The 20,664-nt window shown below is 50.8% G+C and overlaps 1 protein-coding gene across 1 annotated transcript; it reads right to left on the reverse strand.

Annotated features, from left to right (window-relative positions):
- Window positions 1-11,974: 11,974 nt before the first annotated feature.
- THNSL2 (threonine synthase-like 2 (S. cerevisiae)) lies at window positions 11,975-20,018 on the reverse strand. The gene is made up of 8 exons (XM_009331869.1): window positions 19,786-20,018; window positions 18,866-19,060; window positions 18,465-18,617; window positions 17,531-17,761; window positions 16,499-16,647; window positions 13,624-13,749; window positions 12,543-12,682; window positions 11,975-12,419 (listed from the first exon to the last, which is right to left on the reverse strand). The coding sequence occupies exons 1-8, from the start codon at window positions 20,006-20,008 to the stop codon at window positions 12,191-12,193; spliced, it is 1,446 nt and encodes a 481-aa protein (XP_009330144.1). The 5' UTR covers window positions 20,009-20,018; the 3' UTR covers window positions 11,975-12,190.
- Window positions 20,019-20,664: the final 646 nt, after the last annotated feature.

Raw genomic sequence — 20,664 nt, forward strand, 5'->3', positions numbered from 1 at the left:
GAATGTCCCTTTGGCCAGTTTGGGTCAGCTGTCCTGGCTGTGCCCCCTCCCAGCTTCTTGTGCACCTCCAGCCTTCTCAGTCGGTGCAGCATGGGAAGCTGAAAAGTCCTTGACTAGTGTAAGCACTGCTCAGCAACAACTAAAACATCGCTGTGTTATCAACATTGTTCTCATGCTAAATCCAAACACAGCTCTGTACCAGCTACTAGGAAGGAAATTAACTCTATCCCTGCCGAAACCAGGACATGTAGAGAGGTGGTGGATGCCCCATCCCTGGAAACATTCAAGGTCAGGTTGGACGGGGCTCTGAGCAGCCTGGTCTAGTTGAAGATGTCCCTGCCCATGGCAGGGTGTTGGACTAGATGACCTTTAAAGGTCCCTTCCAACCCAAACCATTCTATGATATATATACACACACTATATAAGTTGTATATATGTTATAAGAGAGACCAGCCTCACTTGTTTGGTCCGGCACTGAGGCCGTCTTCCCTTAGATGCCACCAGTGTCAGACGTTGGCAAAGCAAAAGTCACTGCTCATGTCCAAAACTGCTGGGAGAAACTCTTCCCTGGGAGCATCCCTTCCCATGCAGGGAGGCACTGGGACCCCAGGTGCGGAGAGCCCCGTGTCGGGGAGATGATCCCACCCCACCACCTCCCCAGGGACATGAGACTTGCAAAAGACCAGGTCGAAACAAGATGGCATAAGCTGCAGTGAGTCGCTGAAGCCTGATGGAGCTCGGCCTGGGAACGGCCCGTCGAAAGCGAAGCTGCTGATTTTCTGAGCTGACCTACCAATAGTGAAACCATCAAAGCAGGAGGTGCATTCCTGAGGTCTGACCCAGCATGGCAAAGTCAAGGTAAGGTTCCCACTGAACTCAGTGGACACTGGACTGCGCCCACGCTTACATATAGCCAAGATTTATTTATTATTTTTCCCCATGGCTTTATGCAAGACTTCATCCCACCAGGGCTCTGTCTCATCCTGCAAAAAGTAAGTCAAATTTATCCTACAGAGTCATTTTAACACAACAGATGATAACCAAATATATATAGTTAGAAACATTACCATGTATGTGTATATATAAAAAACATATATAATATATACATACAAATAACCTCTTAAATGAGAGGCCAGCATAAAAAACAATCAGAGTAAACACTAATAATTCTAATTATGCAACATATTCTGCCTAGCATTTATTTTTAATGGTAGTCATTTTAATAGCTCTAAGGCCCTGAATTAGTCCAATATGTTCTTAACAATGTTCACTTTAAATACAGATGTTAATAATTTTCCAGAGGGTTCAGTGCCCTGGATGAGCTTGCTGCACACCAGTATATTCTCCTTAACATGTTTACATTTAATAACAGGTTTAGTGATGCACTCGGGGACTAATAACCACGTTTAGTCACAGAGAGAAAAACCAGCTACAAAATACTTTCTCCAAAAACTAGGCTACAGGGGATTGCTGTGCCATTTCAAAGCTACAGCAACCATCCTTTAATGCGCCTTTATATATTTTGGATCTGCCTGCATCTGGGCTGGGGACCCTGGCCACGGATGAGCAGCTCCGATGGATTTTTGGAGCCGGTTTCGGAGTGACCCAGGGACCCTGTGCAGCAGCTGAGCCGTTCAGGGTGGTGAAGGACCGCTGCCGAATGCGGCCTCACCTCCTCCCATGCGCGATGCTCAGCAGTTGGATCTGGGGAGACGCACGGGGCGGGTTTCAAAGGAAGGTGTTCCTGGGCTCCGGCGGAGGCATCCCGGGGCTCTCACTGACGTTGCCAGCAGAGATGTGCCAAAGGGGAGCGCGTTTGAAAAATCACACCCACCATCCATTAAAAAAAACAAAAAACCAAAAAAAACCCACGCCACAAAAAAACCACAACAACAACAAAACCCAACTCCTACCTTAGCTTTACGAGAGCTAGAAATACAACCAAATTAAGAAGCAGGAGGCAGCTGCTCTCTGCTTTCATGCCCAGATCAACCCCTTCCCGGGAGCCCACAGCCCAGCCAGCCCTGCTCACGTCTCAGCTCTCCCGGCTGGGGCTGGGGGCAGGCGGGACCCCCCGGGCACATTCACCCCAGCAGAGAGGTGCTTTTGGCTCCCCAAAAAGAGAGATTCGCCCGGCGGTGCGGCTGGCAGGGCTTCACTTTCCCTCACTGTGTCCAGACCTGTCCGAGCCCGGACCTGTGTCCGGACCTGTGAAATCTCATGTGCTGGGGAGACGCTCAGAGTCACCTCCACGACCTGCGGGCATAGGACCAGCCTGACCCCCCCTTTTCCATCCCCAGTTTGAAGGGCCACCCCGTCGGTGTCACACGCATCCCCAACATGTGGCGAGCACGCGGCAGCATGTGCTGGCAGGGCTGGAGCTACCCCGGGGGCAACGCACTTCTCCCCCTGCGAGGGAGCATTCCAGGGCATGCATCTTGCACCAAAAAACCTTACGGATAGTCCTAAATATAACCGCGGCAGACCTCGCCAGACTTCAGCTCCGCTTGCATGAAAAACACTTGCAAGGTTTGAACCAGTTCTAATTTGTATACCTTCTGCCCCAGGGCCTGAGCGAAACGGGAGGGTGGAATCCAATAGCATGTTGTGCATAAAAAGATTATGCCAAAGATAACCTTATTGCTAATAATAACCCTGGAATCCAATTCTGTGAATAGGCCCTATTGAATGTTTGAACACAGGCATTCCTCAGTTAGGTTTTTCTGCCTACAAATATTTCGCTTGACTCTTTAAATACTAATCACAGAATTCAGACGAAGGCTTTTTATCTTCAAAGTGCTGCAGAAAAAAAAAGAAATAAAATTAATTCGTTAATCGAAGATAATTAAAGGGCACAAAATATGCCTTTTTCAAGTGCGGGGAACCAGCCAATGCAGCGTGAAGCCATCGCAGGGACTCCGAGCATCTCTCCCGCCGCGAAGGTGGTTTTCCCGGAGCGGCGCCTGGGCAGCAGCCTTGCTTGTTCCCAGCAGCTCCGCTCAAGCTGTCTTCCTGACATGTGTTAGGCTGTATGTCTGCCACGCAGGAAATAGGGTTTGAAGCTCACAGCCAGGAGCAAAAGCTGAGATTGAGGCTTTAATGAAGCTGGGATTGAGTGGCTAGGGTGGTTCAGTGAAGCAGTAAATGCAAACACATTATCACCTGAGAACTTGCTCCAATTTCACACCAATTAACTAGGAATGAGAGAGGAGGGCTGGGGCTGGCTGCAGAGATGGCTGATAATCCCATGAACGGGCAGAAATGGCTGGTACGCAGATGCCCTTGTGCCAAAACGAGTTTGTTAGATAATGCCAGTCCCTGCAATTTTGTCTTGGGGAGTGAGCATGTCATTACTGGAGCTGCTTTTATTAGCAAATATTAAAAACATTTGCAGAAATACAGATGCCAGTGAGGGAAGTAGGGGTGGAAAGTAATAAAGCAACAGCTGATTATTTTATTTCTCTGCCAATGTGTCATATCACAGGGGGAGGGAAGGGGTAAGGGGAGAGGGAGAAGAGGGCTGGCATGCAAAGGATTGCTGGTGCAAAGCCGGCAGCTCATGGAGGGGAATATCCCATCCTCAAGGAGTCCCTCAGGATGCTCAGCTCTGGATTTGGGGTGGGTTTGACATCTAACCCCCCACCTGCAGATGTAGGTCTGAACCCTACAAGGAGGGCAGAGTGGGTCCCCAAAACTCACCTTGGCAGCAGCGATGGGACCCATCCCCGTCCCCTCCACCTGCACCCAGGAGCCAGCTCACCTTCACCCCATTATAATATTTGAGCTATTTCCCTTTTTTCCTGCTGGGATTATTTCCAGGTTAGGAGTTAGGGTAGAAAAGGGGCAGCAATTTGGGGAAAGTGCTATTAAATGGGTTTCTATGGATTAAATACTAAAACAGATCACATCCTCAGTGTGCTGGGCCCCACATTACCCCTTCATTAACTGCTGGTTTCGATGTCTGCGAGTGACCGGCCTGATCCTCCAAACCGCGCTGGCCACGAGATGTCTTGCAATCAGCAGGTTGAACTAGAGCAATTTCTTGTATTTAGATGAAATCTTGTCTTCATTTTAAAATGCATCAGTGATAAAGAGGCTACTACAAATGCAGGGGCAAGAACCCCTTGCTGGGTTTCATGCCGATGCACCGGGCTGGAGAAGATCTCAAGAAAACCTGGAGTTTGGGTTGTTTTTCTCATTTGGACAGGAAATATTTGAGAAGTGGGGAGTTTCCCATCTCCTGCTGGGGAAAGATGCCAGGACAAGGCAGGGAGCGCTCCTCATCCTCTTCAGCGCAAAGTCAGATGGATGAGAGCAAAGCCCTCCAGGCTCAGCAGCATGCACCACTGTTGCTGCTCAGCTGCCGGGCTGGTCCCATCCATCAGAGGGATGTGAACAAACCACTCATGAGCAGCAGCACCTTAAACCATGGCAAAGCATCAGCCTGGCTAGCAAAACACACTTGTGCCCTTGGGCATGCAAGTCTATATGGATTAACATGGATGCTCTAATGTTGGGTGCTCAAGATGCACTTCATTAGGGGACTGAAAGAGGCTGCAGCATTTTTAGAAGAGAAACCCCGTGTGCATGGTTAGCCCTGGGGAAGGTCTGTGCCCCGAGAGGAGTCCTCAGTGCTGCCCCGGCTCCTCTGCGGCAAGGCAGCACCCGGGAAGTCATGTTAGCCCTGGGAGCCGGCCTGTCCTTCTCCTCGGTGGGGAGCTCCAACAAAATAATTGCAAGAAAGGTGCAAACAGGGGAAAAGCAGTTGACACGCTCCTCTCACTCAATATTGAATTACTCCAGGCTATGGGAGGGACTGAGATATCTGCCTTTATCATCAGGGAGATGTTTTCTTTGGCCGTGGAGGATGGATAGCTAGCGAGGGCCAGGACAAACTGCAATATCCTAAAACAAAGCAAGTATGGGCCACCTCATTAAGAGCCAAGGAGAGTGCCGGGGCTGGGTGAAGGTGATGCCTCATCTCTGGGCAAGGGGGGCCCTGGGTGCTCCCCTCCTTGCTGTGAGTCTGGTTTTCAGCATCCTGTTCCCTTCAGGTGTGCATTCCCTTCTGAATGGGCTTGGGAAGGAGGAAAAAGCTGTGGCTTAAATGCCATAGCAAGAGCCAGCACCTGCCGAGCCCGCTGCTGGGGGATGCTCTCCCCCGGGGTGGGTGGAGCGGGGTGCTGGGGGGACCTCTTGCTCCAGCTGTTCCAGCTATGGGGAGCGGGGACCTGCAGTCCTTCCCTCCTTGTGGCGTGCAAACAGCTCTCCCAAGCAGGAAAAACACTGCTAAGCGGCGAATCTCCCGTGCCGTACGCAACGGTGCACCCAAGCCCCGGTGCAAATCCACAGGGCTCTTCCCGTTCGCCCTCTCCAGCCTGTAATTATCTTAAAGGCAACAATTAAAACTGTTGAAATGCATGTGATGGGTTTAGGGAGCATAACCCGGCTAATCCCCACAAGCATCCCAGAGGAGCGGAGGTGAGGAGCTCCCAGGGGCTGGAAGCCGGTGCTTTGCCGGGCAGGTAGGGACCGAGTGGGGGTGCAGAGGACCAAGCTCAGGGAGAGGAGGTAGCAGCAGCCATGTCCCCAGCCAGTGTGGGACCCCAGGAGTCACCCACATGGCAGCACCTATGCTGGTGCCAAGGGCTGGGTGGGCTGTGGGAGGGCCCCACGGTCCCCACCCCTGGCTCAAAGCTCCCCAGGGTCACACAGAAAGTCAGCAGCAGAAAAGCTGACTCTTTTGCTTAAAGCTCTGATTGCGAACTTAAATGGCAAAAACGTCATCTTTCTTCTTCTGTGTTGGTCCAGGATCTAGCACAGCGAGTCCTGCCCCATTCTACGTGTCAGGTGCCAAAATAATGCTGGGTTCATACACAGCCCCTTCTGCCTTCCCCATCCTTTACTGCAGCATCCCACTGCTCTTCTGTGTTCACGTGCAAAGACCTGTGCAAACATGCACGATGCGCTCTGCTCAAGGAGTCCCAAAGCGAGAGCAAGGGGATGGATAGTGAAGAATTGCATGAAATATCACTGTCGTCCTGTGCTTACGGCTTCTTAATTATTTTTTTTAATAGGAATGATTATTTTTGCTATTTTTCTGAAATCATCACCCTCCTGGAGCCAAGTTATATGTGATTCTCCACTGCTTTCTTTAAGAAGCGGTTTCTAACCCACCCTAAAAACACTGAACAGCTTTGGGAGCCCCAAAAGGAGGGGAACTAGAGAGCAAAAAAGAGAACACAAACTCTTTGTTCTCAGTATCTTGTGATCTTAAAGCGCTCGGGGTGATCTCAGGGGTGTCAGGGCAAGGACAGAGCCACGCAGGGCAGCCGCTGGCTCCTCTCTTCTCCGGCCCTCTTGCTCCAGCAAGGCAACACTTTTCCTCCCTCCCATATCACCTTTTTTGTGATATGGTATTTTAAAGATTTCTAAAATTTCTAAATTTCTAAATTTGCTTCCTTTCCCAAAACTTAAACACAATTTTAACCATTTACACTAAATATGAGTCATTTTGGCTTCAAAATATCTTTTTTTTTTAGCTCAGAATATTTTTTTAGTTTCTGTTCAAAATCAGCTCATTTTTAGAGGAACAAAATTTTTTGTTACAATCCAAACAAATCCAAATTCCTTTTCAATTAAATACTTAATTTCTGAATGCAAGAAAATTGCATTTTCTTGCAAAAGTAGGAAGCTTTTCTTCCTACTTTTTTTTCTTTTCCCTTCTCATTTCTCTCCCTTTCTCATTTCTAAAATGCAAATAATTGGGAAAAATCCTCTTCTGAGCCACTTCTGCTGCTGCTAACACCAAAAGTCCTGAGGGTGCTCCCAGCCCTGTGCTCCCCTCGCTGGGGAAGGAGCCTGCAGAGGGTCCCGGACCCCCTCCCACACTCCCCGTGGGTACCCGTCTGGCTGCATCGAAACCACAGAACAGACCCAGCTGCAGGGCTGGGGGGACAGAAAAGCCCACGGCAAATCCAGTCCTGGGTCAATAGGACCCCAAAAGGGCCATGGCTGTTTTCTGGAAAGGGTGGGGAGCCATCAAGGTGGAGGAGCATCGTTCGGGGTGCCCAAAGGGCTGCGCTGTGCCAAATGGGGGACCCCTTCACAGGCAGGCAATGCAGCTGTCTTATATTCTCTGTATATTTATTAAACATACTCTACAGATCTCAGGTTATAAATTACACAAATGGATCCTTAAATGTTTCCATTCAAAAAAATATATATGTGCAGCTGTTGAACACACTGTCTTCACCACGGTGAAGCTCTTCACTGTCACTGTCTGTCGAGTAGGGCGTTCAGCTACAGGCTGACGTGTGGATTTGGGGTGACCGGCAGGAGCTGGCTCCGTTCCCCCCGCGCCTCCTCTCCTCCCTCCCACGCTCCCCGCAGCGGCTGCGGGAGGGAGACCTGTGTCTCACGGTCCAGCTCTGACCAGGGCATCCTCCAAGTGAGCGGCATCTTCCCCCACCACTCTTATAAGTGATACAGCAGACAGCCAGTGTCACTTCATGTATTTATTGATTAACAGCAGCACTTTAGAGAAGTGAAGCCCAGTTGCCTTGGAGGGCAGGAATGACGTCGGGTATAGGTGCCATTCGGTATACGGCAAATTTTATTTGGGGGTTGCCTTCCATCACGTGAACATCTGACTTTTTTATTTGCATTTCTAGAGGGCTTTAGTGCTGAGTTTCTGTTTGAAGGCGGGGAGGTGAGAGGGCAGCAGGGCTGGTGGGAGCCCAGGTTTTCCCAGGAAGGGCACCCTGCACTGGGAGATTAATATTGACCACGGGAGCAGCATAGGGACAGGGATTTACAGCAGGGCCTGGTTTTTCACGGTAAGGGTGAAAAAAACCTGGAGAAACTAAGAAGCAAGTGAGAGGGATGGACTCCTATCTCTAGATCTTCAGATCAAGATGTTCATAAGCAAACAAGTTGCTGGGCTCGATGAACGCGGCAGAGCCCAGGCTGTGTTGCACCGGAGATCAAACAAAATGATCTCCTCTGCCTTTAAAATGTATGAAGCTGCAAAATCTTAAGGGCATATAAACTTACTTTGATTGCAGGGCTGGGATCTTGGAAGTCGCATTCCTTTAATTTCCTTGAGCTGGTTGCTTTCCCCGTGAAGGACATGCACAGGGTGGTGAGTTTTCAGTGGAAACTGGTTTTGCCTCATTTTCCACTTCTCTCCTGCTACAAGGAAAGAAGTGCAGAGCTCCGGAGGCCTGCCTGCCTCTTTCTATGCAGACAGAAAGGGCTGGGTGTCTGTGTTTAATTACAGCCTGAAAGAACTGCATTTAAAAGACAACAGCAAGCTATTTAATTAATACTTATCATTAGCACATATAGGAATGCCTAGCAGCAAATTGCAACAACAAAGCAACTCCCTTTTTTTTTTTTTCCTTGCACTTGGGTAAATTAATTTAAAAAAAGAGTAAACAAACCATTTGCACCAGATTTGAGATGACTTTATATGGAGAGGGAGTACTGGGATAGTAGGTATTACCCTAGGACAGCAGAGATCTATAAAAGCAGGCTTTTCAATCTCCAGCTCTCCTGGCCAAGAAGCTTATCTTCATCTATCCATCTATCTACCATTCTATCTCGGCATTTACACTGGGCTCATCCCCATGTCTGAGCGCCTACTTGTCTTCATACCTGTCCATAAATTACATGGTGCCCTCAGGGCATTATAAATAATAATTCAACTCCCAAACCTTCAGAATACTGTCTTAAAGAATTGGTTTATAATTCACCACGCTGCAGACTCCTCCTCCCAGCCCATAAAGGTAACGCTGGAGCAGAAGGATGTGACACCCCCGTCAGCAGAGGAAATGCCCCAAAATCAGTTCCTTGGGTGGGAGGGATGGGGTGGGCGGCCACGAGTTGGAAGATGGGGATGGACATCGTGGCAAAGCACGGGGGAAGGCTGGACTGCTCTGCTCGTGGGAAATAGCATCCTCACCCGCAGCCCACTGGGGATTTGTATTATCCCCCTGAATTTTAGCTCAGCCAGCACTGCAGACAGCCGGTCATCCCATGTCTCCCTTTAATTAACAGCACTCTTAATGGCACTGGTAATGGTTGGAGCAATGAACCACAGTGTGGCTCTGCTGCTGATGTCTCCGCGGGGTGTAATGCCAGGCAACAACCGCTAGCTCAGAGGCAGACGGCTTAAAGGGTAGACCCCATGTGTAGCCAGACAGATCCCAACCCACGCTGGGACAAGAGCCCCAATCCCATATTGGACACACCAACAAATTCCTACAGGACAGCAAGATGCTTTGGTACGTGTGAGCTCCTGGGTAGAAACCTCCAGCTGAACCATGGAGGACCCTATTCCTCTATCTCAATACACTGCATTTCCATCCCAACACATTGCATCTCCATCCCAATACAATACTTCTTAGTTGAGGTACTTAGGGGTTAGGAGCATGTCCCAGCCATGTCCCTCAGTGTGAAGGGTGTCGCAACCTCCACAGGAACATCCCTGACAAGGCACAGAGCCCTTGCAGAGGATGGCCCCTGGCTCATGGACAATGCTGTCTCCTAGAATGCGTGGGTCGGCTCTGCTCGGGGTGAGGAGCCTGAAACTGGAGTTTTTGCTGGGAAAAAGCGTGCTCAGTTGATGTATGAGATGAATTGTTTCACAAGTCTGGCCTGAACAGCTCTAGAAGGTGCAGAAGTAATATATCATCAACGCCGTAAACACGTCAAGCTGCCAGAGCTTGCAGCTGCCCATCAAAGCGTTGGGCAAGGAGGTACCGCCTTTCTGCACGACTTTCCTCTCTGTGTTTTCCATTTTTCCATCAAACAAAGCTGATCCTCCCTCTCAGACAGAGACCTGAGGAGGAGCAAGCAGAGCCCCGAGCACCCATCTTGGGACCAAAGTGGGAGTGAAAGCCCCCAGTGTGGGAGCAGCCAGGGATGCCACTGTCCCCGCGCAGGCAGTGGGACACGGCATGCCCACGAGGCCAGGTTCATGCCCGCATCCCAGGCACCTGGGCTGCCACGGGCTGCCCTGCATTGCCCTCGGTGGGAGCACGGCCGCCCTGCAAGCCGAGCCCATCTGTGCTCCCTCCACCTCAGCTCCGGGCGTGAAACAGGCTTTTCCTGCTACATTTCTGCCCCGGAAATCCCAGAGAGAGGTTTCGTAGTGTCCTGCCCGAAAAACATCTGGTTTTGACTGGGGGAGAAGCAGCACCTTCACCCCATAGGGGTATCCTCAGGGATGTTTGAGAATTAAACACCTTTTCACCCCGCATGGGCATCGTCTGCTGCCTTCCTGCAGCGAGGCTGGAGCCTTTACCCACCTGGCTGCTTCGAGACGGGAGCGTGGGGATGTATTTGCTATGCTGTGCCATGTTTTCTGCTTGCAAAACACACCAGCGCTTTGGCTGGCTGCAAGCCCAACACCCCTCGCCCTGTCCTTCCTGGTGCTCTCCGGCCGGGGATCCGGGTCCGGGTCCGGCCCCTCGCCCTCCCGCCCTCCCCTCCTGCTCCAGTCCCGGCCAGCAAGCTGGATTTGCAACCTCTCGCTTGGATGGGGAGCTGGGTGCAATTTCAGGCCTCTCCCCCGTCACGGGGTGTCTTAAGCTATGATTAAGAGCTAAATTACAACCAGGCAGCCATCCCTGGCCGAGAACCGCAAGTTTTGGGGAGGCAGCTATTAAAGGCGGTGGAGTCCAACAAGCGTAACGTGTGCATCAACGAGAGGGGCAGCCAACAGCGGGGGTCAAATGGGATTGGGGAGGGTTTCTCACCAGCACCACGAGTGACTTGCTGCATCAACCCCCGGTACAAAGCCATCCTTTGGGGCAAGGTTATTTCTGAGGACAAGGCTGCGTTGTTGCTTAAATAAGAGGTATTTTGCTGGCTGGTTTGGCTCTTAAAGAGGGGTGAATGATGGCCTCATGAAGCATCAGAGCTTCCCTGGACCCCACCATTTTTCTCCCAACCGCTCGATCCATGCAACTAGCAGAGCTGTTAGCATTAAAAACATCCAGCATCCAAGCACTGTGGTTTTTTGCATCATTTTCAACTAAGGTGTTTCCCTCACCCCCGTTAATTGGGATGGGGCAGCCTCGGCCCCTGCCTCGGAGGAGGTGCGGGTCCCTCCTCTCCTGCACGGTTTTGGTGGGATGGAAGGAGGTGGCACGGGGCCGGCTGCGCCAGGGGCAGACGAGGAAAAGACTTCCCAAGTGCCAGCAAGGCGTTCTGCAGCCCAGGCAAAGCTTCCCACTCTTCCCACACATTCTGCAACATCCCATACTGATTCACTTCACAGAATTTACTTTTACCCTGCTAAATGCCACTAAACCTTCAAATTAATCCTCCCATTATGGGACTTCCTTTGATGTCAAAGGGGGAATTTTTTTTGATGGCAAAGGGGGATTTTCCCCCCCGGTGTAATTATTCCTATTTTTTTTCCCCCTTTTTAGGCACAAGAGATTCCTGCCAGATGCATGACTTGTGGAGGCAGCTCCCACACGAGGTATTTATATATTTATATGTTTATGATGGGAACGTGGTATTGAAAGACCTGAAGTTTCAGGCTGAAGATAAGGGGAATTTCCCATTTCCTATTTGTTTCAGTGGAAGTTGCCCAGGAAGAGTCTGCAGCAGGACTAGGACCAAAAGCTGTGAGATACGGCACTGGGAAGTAGCTCCTTAAAATAAACACATCCAGGGAAAACATCCACTTTTTGACACTATCACTGAGCGAGTTTTGATGCCTGGGAATGATCCCTGGCACTGCTTAAATTATGGGGATGGGGAAAGCGGATCCACTCCAGCCCTGCCTAATTTTCCCATTGAGCATCTCGGGTGCTGCTGGGACCGCTGGGCTGAACATCCCAGCACGGGGCCAGAATCGCTGGATAATGCCCAGGAAGCTGGCGACTGTGAGTAGTGCTGAGGGAGCTTTCTGTAATAGCATGTAATGATGGAACAGGTGGGTTTATTCAGAGTTTCAATCAGTTTTTATGAATTTCTAGGGAAAAGAGGATACAATTGCAGAGCTCTTTACTGAAAATGTTATGAAATATTCTATATAATTCAACGGCAAAGTGTGTTCCTGCTAATAATTCATTGCACAGAGACCATAGGCTCCTCTCCCAGCGTAACACAGGGCTCCCCTGGGAATGGAAAATGAGCCACGGGAGGCATCGGCCAGCCGTGCTCCGGTAGCTCAGGTCTGCATGACTCCCTGGCCGGCGATCCCCCGCCGCTGTGCCGTGGCTTCGATCCACTCCCGGAGTGTTTGTGTCCAGTCCTGCCCCTGCTCCAGGGGAGTGGACCTGGCCTCCATTGCCGTTAAGGCAGCGATTTCGGGGGGAAGCTGGGGAACCAGGCCAGCTCGGAGCAGGGCGTCCTGAAATTTGGCTGCAGAGGCTGGAGCTAAGCAACACCGGGGCGTGCTGAAAAGGAAAGAAAAGCAAGAAGACTTTTGACGTAGGCAAGCCCTGAACTGGAGATGTTGCAGGAGCAAAGGGAGACGTGATGCTCCAGTCCCCAATGCTCCCGACTACAGCTGTCCTTACCCGTCCGTCTGCAAGTAGTGGTAGTGAGCAGCCACGGCAGAGTGGGGGCACAGCGGGTAGCAGTTCTCCTTCCAGCAGCGCTGCATGGCTCGCACGATGTCCTCATCGGAGGCCGAGCACGAGTGCAGGGTCTCAGAGAGCTGCGGCCCCGGGGAAAACGGGGAGGTTTGCACAGGGCATCACCACCCCACGCGTTCCCAGCTGGGCTTGTGCCACGGGCACTCAGCAAAGCAGCTCGAAACAGGGAGTCTGGAGGATGGGGCTCCCCAGGGACTGAAGGAAAAGGGGTTGCCGCTGCAGCCAGGGGATGAGGCACTGCTGCAAATGGCCGCGGGGCTGGGGCACGAGCGAGGGGTTTCCATCCCCAGGTGCTGGGATCGTGGGTGGAGAGGAGCCGAGACTCAGCTCCTCAGCTCTGCACTGCTATTTGCATGCTCTGAGGGACTTTCTGAGGGCTTGTAAAACCCACCTCAGTGTAACAGCTCTTCTTTCTTTTGATAGTGTATTTTTTAATTATTTATTTTGCTGCTGTGCAAGCAGGAGCGGGCGCTGGGCAAAGGATGCTCAGTGGGGGACAGCGTGTGTCGGCTGGGAAGAGGCAGGACTTTGCATCTGGCCCAAAGAGCCTCACAACACAAACGTTTCATGTTCTCTTGTATTTGTCTCCGCTTTGTGTTCGTGCTCTCATTTGCCACAACACCGAGGCTGAATTGCAGCACTGAACCCAGCAGATGCACTCCCAAAAGCCACGCTCGGTTTGTGCCAGCACCTGCTGCACCATGCTGGCACTGGAGTGGCCAGGGAAGGGGTGGTTGCATATTCTACTTAAATAATTGTAGGCAGTTTTTAATCAGTTTTGCAAAGAAGTAAGAGGTTTCTTTTTAAAAAAAATAATTAAAAAGTGGTTTTTAACACCCCTCTGCACACACACCGATATAAAACTCCTCTGGCCTCATGCTTAAATTTTTGGTTGGAAGCTCTCCACTATGATTTTTTTATTCTGAAAATGAGTTGAAAACAACTGGTAGCGGTAAATCTCCTTACAGACACACACACGGCACCGCGTGCGTGAGGAACTGACCTTTCTGTGCAAATCCTCCGGCAGCTTAAGGCTTTTCGACGCGCTGAATCGCTCCATCAGCGTTTTCGTCAGGTGGCCGTCGGAGCCCGAGAGCAGCCAGAGGATTCTCTCCATGTTGTAAGGCTCCTGGGATAACAAGGCAATAGGTGAGCAGCAGAAATTCGAGCATCTGTCTCGGGGGGGAGAGCACCTGTGTGGATTCTCTGATGTCTAATTAGGGTTGAGGTCCTACTGCCGCCTTTCTTTTGGTGGAGGCTGGGGTGGGCTTTGTGTCTTCCCCCTGCACACCTACATCCCAAGACAAGTCTTTGGGAACCCAACGTCCTTCAGACCTCTGACCTGTCAGAGCAGTCTGGCAGTGACCGTCAGATTAAAAAAACTTAACGAAGGGATAACTGATAAATCGACGGTGTGACCACATCTGTATAATCACCTTGAGGAACCCAGGCTAATAACACACTACATATTTGAGAACCTTAAATATCCAGCTGTTTACTCAGTGTTGCAGATGCTGCTGTGAGTCACCCAGCTCCCGTGTGACTTAATGAGACACCCAGGTCCCTGCAGGGCTGACCGATAATCTTTATGAACATATAAGGCACGTATACGGCCTGACTGGCCTATGTGGCTATGTAGCAATCGGTGTTGCAACACTGCAGCAAAACTCGGTGCAAGGAGGGTCCCAAACCAATTTCACCGCTCACTGTCTCATTCCTGCACGCTCGCAAGCACCGAGAAACATTCACCCAGGTGGTTTGGCCGAGATACCTTGCAGGGACAGACAGGACAAGGGGCACCGACTACTGAGTCCTCATCGCATCTCCTGGGTTCAAGTGCTGGTTTTGGATCAGCTTTTTATACCTTTTAGCAGCTGACAGTGCCTGTGACCTTTTGCCTCGCCATCCTGTCCTACCTTGGCGAGTCATTGGGACTTACTCAGCCTTTCGTGTCCTTATCTGGGTGGCTTATGGCCCCAGTCCTGTTCTTCATCTTCCCACCATCATCTCCCAGAGCCTCCAGCTTGTAATCTTCAGTCTAATCTGGGCGTAGCCTCCCCTTTGCTTTAGGCTGTCCCCTGTTTTAGGCTGTCCTCTGCTTCCCAACCTGGCTGTCCTGAGAAGCTACATGTCAGCATGCCTGGACTACAATGACCTGCTACTGGAGGTGCCTCCAGCACCATCCTCCTGACACCCCTTCTCCTGTCCTTCCTTCTGCTGCTCCCACATCCAGACCTTCCCCTTCACCCTCCATTCGTACCAGCCTTATGGTTTCCACTACAGATCACTGCATTGACACCAGTAAATTGAACTCGGCCAGGACACTGGTGCGAGCACTGACCTTGCCATTCAAGTTATTACCCAGCTCTCTGGTCTGGTTTTGTCCCATGCCACTGGAGTTGTCCAGGAGTACGTTGAGGCCCATTTTGGAGGACAGGTCATGCTGGGGACTGTTCCCAAGGAAAGTTTTGTCATGTGGACATGAGCTGCATGGTGCTTCCTGACCTCAGGGCCAGAGAACAGCCCCTGGTCTAGGTACTGCGAAGACACAGAGTCTGCTGTGATTCTCCTGGGATTGCTCCTTACAAGGCTCATCCACGCTAGACTTTCTGCTTCACCTTCAGCTCTTCAGTTAGCATTTAACTGGAAAGTTTTCTCTGCTTTAGCTTAGTCTGCAGAAGAGGCAACTTAAAGAGGTTGGGCACTCTCCATCCTTGAAGGTTTCCAACACCCAACTGGACAAAGCCCTGAGCAACCCGGTCTGACCTCAGGACTGACCCTGCTTTGAGCAGGTCCCAAATAGAGACCTCCTGAATTCCCCTCCAGCATGAATGATCTGTTGAGCTATGGAAATATTTGCATGGATGTTTCAGATGTGAGCTGAATGATGATGTCTCATGCAGCTGTGGAGAGGGATGTGCAGACCTATCCAGCTCCTTGGGAATCTCTGGACATCACCTCGCCTGGCTGCCTTCCCTCATGATCCCAAAGTCTGGCACATGCTCGGGCGCCTCAGCAGACCAGTGCTACTGAAGGGACACGGGCCAAGAGAGGAGCCCAGCTATCCCTTGAGCTCTGAGGAGCCCCACAAATTCATGCCTCAGGAGGAAAGTCAAGCTGCAGACCACAGCAGCCTGGTGATAAGGCCATAATGACTTGCTGACTGCAAAGCATGGTAGTTCCTCCAGGCTCCCAGTTGTTCCCAATGTGTTTGAACAGCTTTTGGAAAATCCAGGTAGCTTAAGGCCACGGTGATACACCACCAAGTGTTTCACACTTTGGTCACTTGTTTGGAAGCAGATCCAATCCCTGTGGATCACAGGGTAGGTATGAAATGGGAGGTATTTGCTTCCAGGTGTTTGGTTTCTGTACCTCCATGACTTTTCATTTCTGAGGCCTTTGCCTGCCTGCTGAGACTTGTTTTCCTCTGAGCAAGCTGCAGATGGCCATAGATGAGACATTTCTTCTGGGCTTCCCTACCTTCGTCCTGGTCTCTTCTCTTGCCTTTGGTGGAGCCTTTCAGAAGCATCAACAGGAGAGATGAGACATGATGGGATTTATAATTTTCTAGGTGTCACATTTTGAGAAGAAGGCCCTTCTCTTACTAACCTTGCACATAATGAAACCCCAGAAACTCAGCATTTAACGGTGAAGATTACAAAGTCAAGCTCTGAAAAGTGAGGAAGAAAGTGTTTGATCTATCTCAGCTGAGCAGTCTGCAGCTTAAATGCTCCATATGAGTCACACCTCTCAATGCATCGCTGAGAGGCATTGCCAGTGGCAGAATTATGCTCTCATAAACCAGGTAGAACAAGGAAAAGGATTATAAAAATATATAATATTTGGTATTTTCCCATTTTGGGCAATTCATTTCATACCTGAATATCCATGGCTGATGCTAACGTAGCCTTCACACTCTCTGACAGTGAGAAATCTCCATGTTGAACAGTCCTATGAATGATGTCATTGCTGTTAACCACGGCAACAAGTCGAATCGGGAGACCCATTTTCTGGGCAATGCAGCCAGCTAGGAAAAAAGTGAAAAAATACATGCATGCTTGATGAAGAAACATTCAAAGGAGATTTAGCAAAGAAGTCACTGTACAAATTGATCGAGCATATAGGTCAGAAGCAGCTACAAATTACATTCCCTAATGGACTCTGAGATATCTATCTTTAATGCTTTGGTCGAGCACCAGATTATAAAATCCTGGGACGCAATGCTCCTCCTGCCATGACAGTCCTTTGAACACTGACCCTTGGGCATCTCCAGATTTGAAGATGGATGGGCAGGGGACCGAGAGGTCAGGCAGCTGCCATTCAAGCAAGAGAGATGAATCTTTTGGGCTCTTGCATCTTACTAATGCTGCCTCAAATGGGCAGCCTGGAAATACAGTGAGTGCAGTTGAGTGCATCAAATCCTTTATTGCTTTCATAAGACAGTTGTACACCTATTTTGGGATGGAGGCAATCAAGGACTCACATTTAGAAAGCCAGATTATGCAATTAGGAGTGGTTCTCTTGACTGCGCACTACCATGCAGACAAGAATAGGACCAGGCAGGACTCCACACCTCTGTTAATGTCTCACTTAGGAAATCAGAGCCACAGTATTTTTCCCTCTTTTCTGGATCAAACACATTTTGTCCTCTTCTAATGTGCCCGTCCTCAAGATAGCTACAGTTATCATCAAAGGGTGGTTTAGGATTTTCTGCACCTTGCAAATCATCAGTGACACCTGAATGAGTAATAACCATACATGAGTAATAAAATATAAGTGGTTCTGAAGAAATCCTACCAGAGAGTGGGTGTTTTAATAAATAGCAATACCCAGCATCTGCAAAGTGCTTTTAGTCCACAGGTCACAGCACTCTCTCTCTTCCCTATCTAACCTATCTTTTTTCCCTTCACCTGTGATATTTCCTCCTCCTCCTGTTGGCACAACAATTTCCACCACTGGCAGTGGGGTGGTATCTAGGGATGGGGCGCACTGAAAGTAAGCATAGAAGTGGTGAGCAATCTGCACCATAATCCTAGACCAATTGACCGAATTCAAGCTCATCAGATTGTATTTTCTGGCAAAATCGACATCAGTGAACAGTTCCTTGATCGGCTCATCGATTTCATCGCTGTTCCCATGAGCTGTCAAAAGGAGAAAGGAAAGATTAGATCTGCCAACATCAGCGCATCAGGCACAAAGTATTTCTGCTCAGAAACACGGCCAGTCTCGAGCCCTGGGGTTTGCTGCGGCCAGGGGCGTCCTGAGCTGCCCGTCTGCCTCGGGGGCTGTACGAGCCGGGGGTTGAGTAGCACCACGTGGATGTGGGGTGGTTTCTGCAGACATTGCACTCTGGGTCCTTGCTTATACCCAGTATATATTTGCCAGGAAGTCAAATGCCTGCACACCCCGTGAGATGCCAAGGGGACACCTGGCTGAGCAGAGGAGTCCGTGGGACAGCTCAAGCACCCCATGGTGATCCCTACCATGGGGACGGCACAGCAATAGGGGATGGACCACCCATGAAGGTGAGAAACAGAGGAAAGGGGTGACTCTCGATCCTTTTAGTGCCAAGAAATGGTGCTGAATTCAGTGCAGCTAAACACCAACCGCCTGCATGGGGGCAGCTCTGATCTGTGTCCAGGAGAAAAGGAAGCCTTGAACCACTTCGTCATCAAACTGGACATTTGCTACAGGCTCCAGTTAGCCAGATGTCTGGGCACGGTGACCATGATGGCAATGACCTGGCTGGCTGCAGCTGCTAAAGCAGCAGCCCCCTGAGACTTTTAGGGTCATGGTTTTGACACAGCAGGGCCATAAAGCAGACAGTCCAACAGCAATGCCAACCAGCAAAGACGTGGACATTGTCTTCAATGACAGTGGTCATCTGAAGTTCCTGTATCTGGGTGCAGAACCCCTTGGGCAGCAGAACAAAGATGTCCATGTTCTTCTGCCCTCTCACACTCTCGATGGCCGAGCTCCCCGTGTCCCCTGAAGTCCCTGTTTCAAAGTGAGGGAGAACCAAGAAAAGCAAAAAAATTGATGCATCAGTCAAACCTGCACTGCTGCACCTTAAGAAAAAGATGCAGAGGTGCTCCATGAGATGTTTTTGGCTAGAGCAGCCACCCTGGCATTGCCTGGACATTGCTCACCAGCCACCCCACAGCATCTATGGGGAGGGCTGGATGATGGCTCTCAAGGTAAAGACCTGCCCAGAAGTTTCACCCCCCAGAAAGAGGCATACTCACCCACCAGAATAGTGACATGCTTCTGCTTTTTCTCCAAGAAGTACTGTAAGAACTGCCCCGTGCAGGACAAGGACAGATCCTTGAAAGCATAAGTAACCCCATGCCAGAGCTCCAAAACATTCAGTCCGTCCTTCAGCCTGGACAGATGGACGACATCCTTGTGTCTGAACCTGCTGAAGGCCCTGTCAATCAGGTCTAGAGGGAAAATGGTTAAAGGGGCTGTTAGATTGGGTAGAGGAGTATTTTTCTGACCTGCGGCTTCCTGCGTCTCTGCTCTTTATGCTCCTGGGAAGCTTTCTGCACAACCAAAGACTCTCAGTTGCTGGATGATAGGTGACAGACATCCAACAAGTTATTCTTAGTTATCAGGAGTAAACCAGCTCAGCTTTACTGTCTTCAATAGCTCTATGGCAAGTAAACCCAGGGGATACCCAGCACAATCAGAGCAAACTGTGTTAAAATATAAAACACAGGAAACCTGAATTTTATCATAACACGCCATTGAAACAGAGGTTGTAGGTGCCCTCTGCTGGAAGGGATAGCTGTTAAATGTTAAAAACATTAAAAATCAGATCTCAGGGAGAGCATGGAGCAGCAGAAAGCCCTGGTGGGAGAGCAGGTCTGGAGCCCAGCAGCATAGCAGTGTCCCCCAGCAGTGAGCAGGGCCACGGCACCAGCCATCGCTATTGCAGTCTCCAGAATCCCTATCTGCATACAGGGGACACCTTTTCCAGAAGGTGACAAGTCCCAGCAAGGTCACAGAGGAGAATGGGCTACAGAAAGGAGCAGGCAATGGTGCAGCAGGCTCCATCCTCTGGGGGCTGTGAAGAGGATGAGGCGAAGGCAGGCAGATGCATCCAAACGCCCCAAAATCCTCAAGCACACCCCTGTGAGCAGCTGCCCACACAGCTGGGGCTCACCATTGAGCGTGCTCCGCGGGACCAGCTCGGCCGTGATGAAGAGGGAGCAGAGTTCCTTCACCAGCTCCCGGTAGGAGAGGCGGCTCCACCTCCGCAGGGTGTCCCCGTCCAGTGAGGGGATGTGCTGGGGCATGAAGAGGCCCCCGTCGGGTGCGTAGCCGGAGAAGAGGGCTCCCTCAAAGCCGACGGCCCCCGCACCTCCACGGGTGCCGCCGTCCTCCATGGGTGCCGGGGTGCTGGGGAGGCATCACAGCCACTGCCAGGGCCCCAGAGCATCCCCCCCACCGGGCACAGCCCCGCATCCCAAGCTGATTCCCCCCCAAAACTTCCCATGTGGACAGACAGAACTCCTCGGGGAAGAAAACACCTCTTCCCCTCACACCGTGGGGAGCTAGAGCGGACAGAGCCGGCGGAGGGCACGCGGCATTTTGCGGGCAGTGGAAACGCTGCCCGAGATTTGCACGGAGGTGGCTGGAGCCTCCTCATCCCGCTTTCCCTGTGCCCTTCCCACCCTGCCCCGGAGACACTTCCCAGCCTGAGAAAAAACCCTGACAGTGCAGAAGTCACTGCCCAAGCACGTCATGTCCCCTGCAGGCTATTGGCAAAAGCTGGAGTTTTAAAATTTAAAAAAGTAAATAAATAAAAGGAAATAACTATGTTTTTAGAGCAGGTTGATTTTGTTCAAAGGGGTTAAACTAAGGACAGGATTTAACTTCGTGTAGGAAGGGCTGAGCTAAATCCGCCGGATTCATGCAAATCCCACCGAGCAGCCGCCGGCGCTGCTGGGAGAGGCCCCCTCTCGCCCCGATCCAGTGAACCCCCACAGCCGTACCCACCTGGGGCACTCCGGCCAACAGTGCAGCCCCTCGGCACGGCACG

Source organism: Pygoscelis adeliae, unplaced genomic scaffold (genome assembly GCF_000699105.1).
Source record: "Pygoscelis adeliae isolate BGI_AS28 unplaced genomic scaffold, ASM69910v1 Scaffold209, whole genome shotgun sequence".
NCBI lineage: Eukaryota > Metazoa > Chordata > Aves > Sphenisciformes > Spheniscidae > Pygoscelis > Pygoscelis adeliae.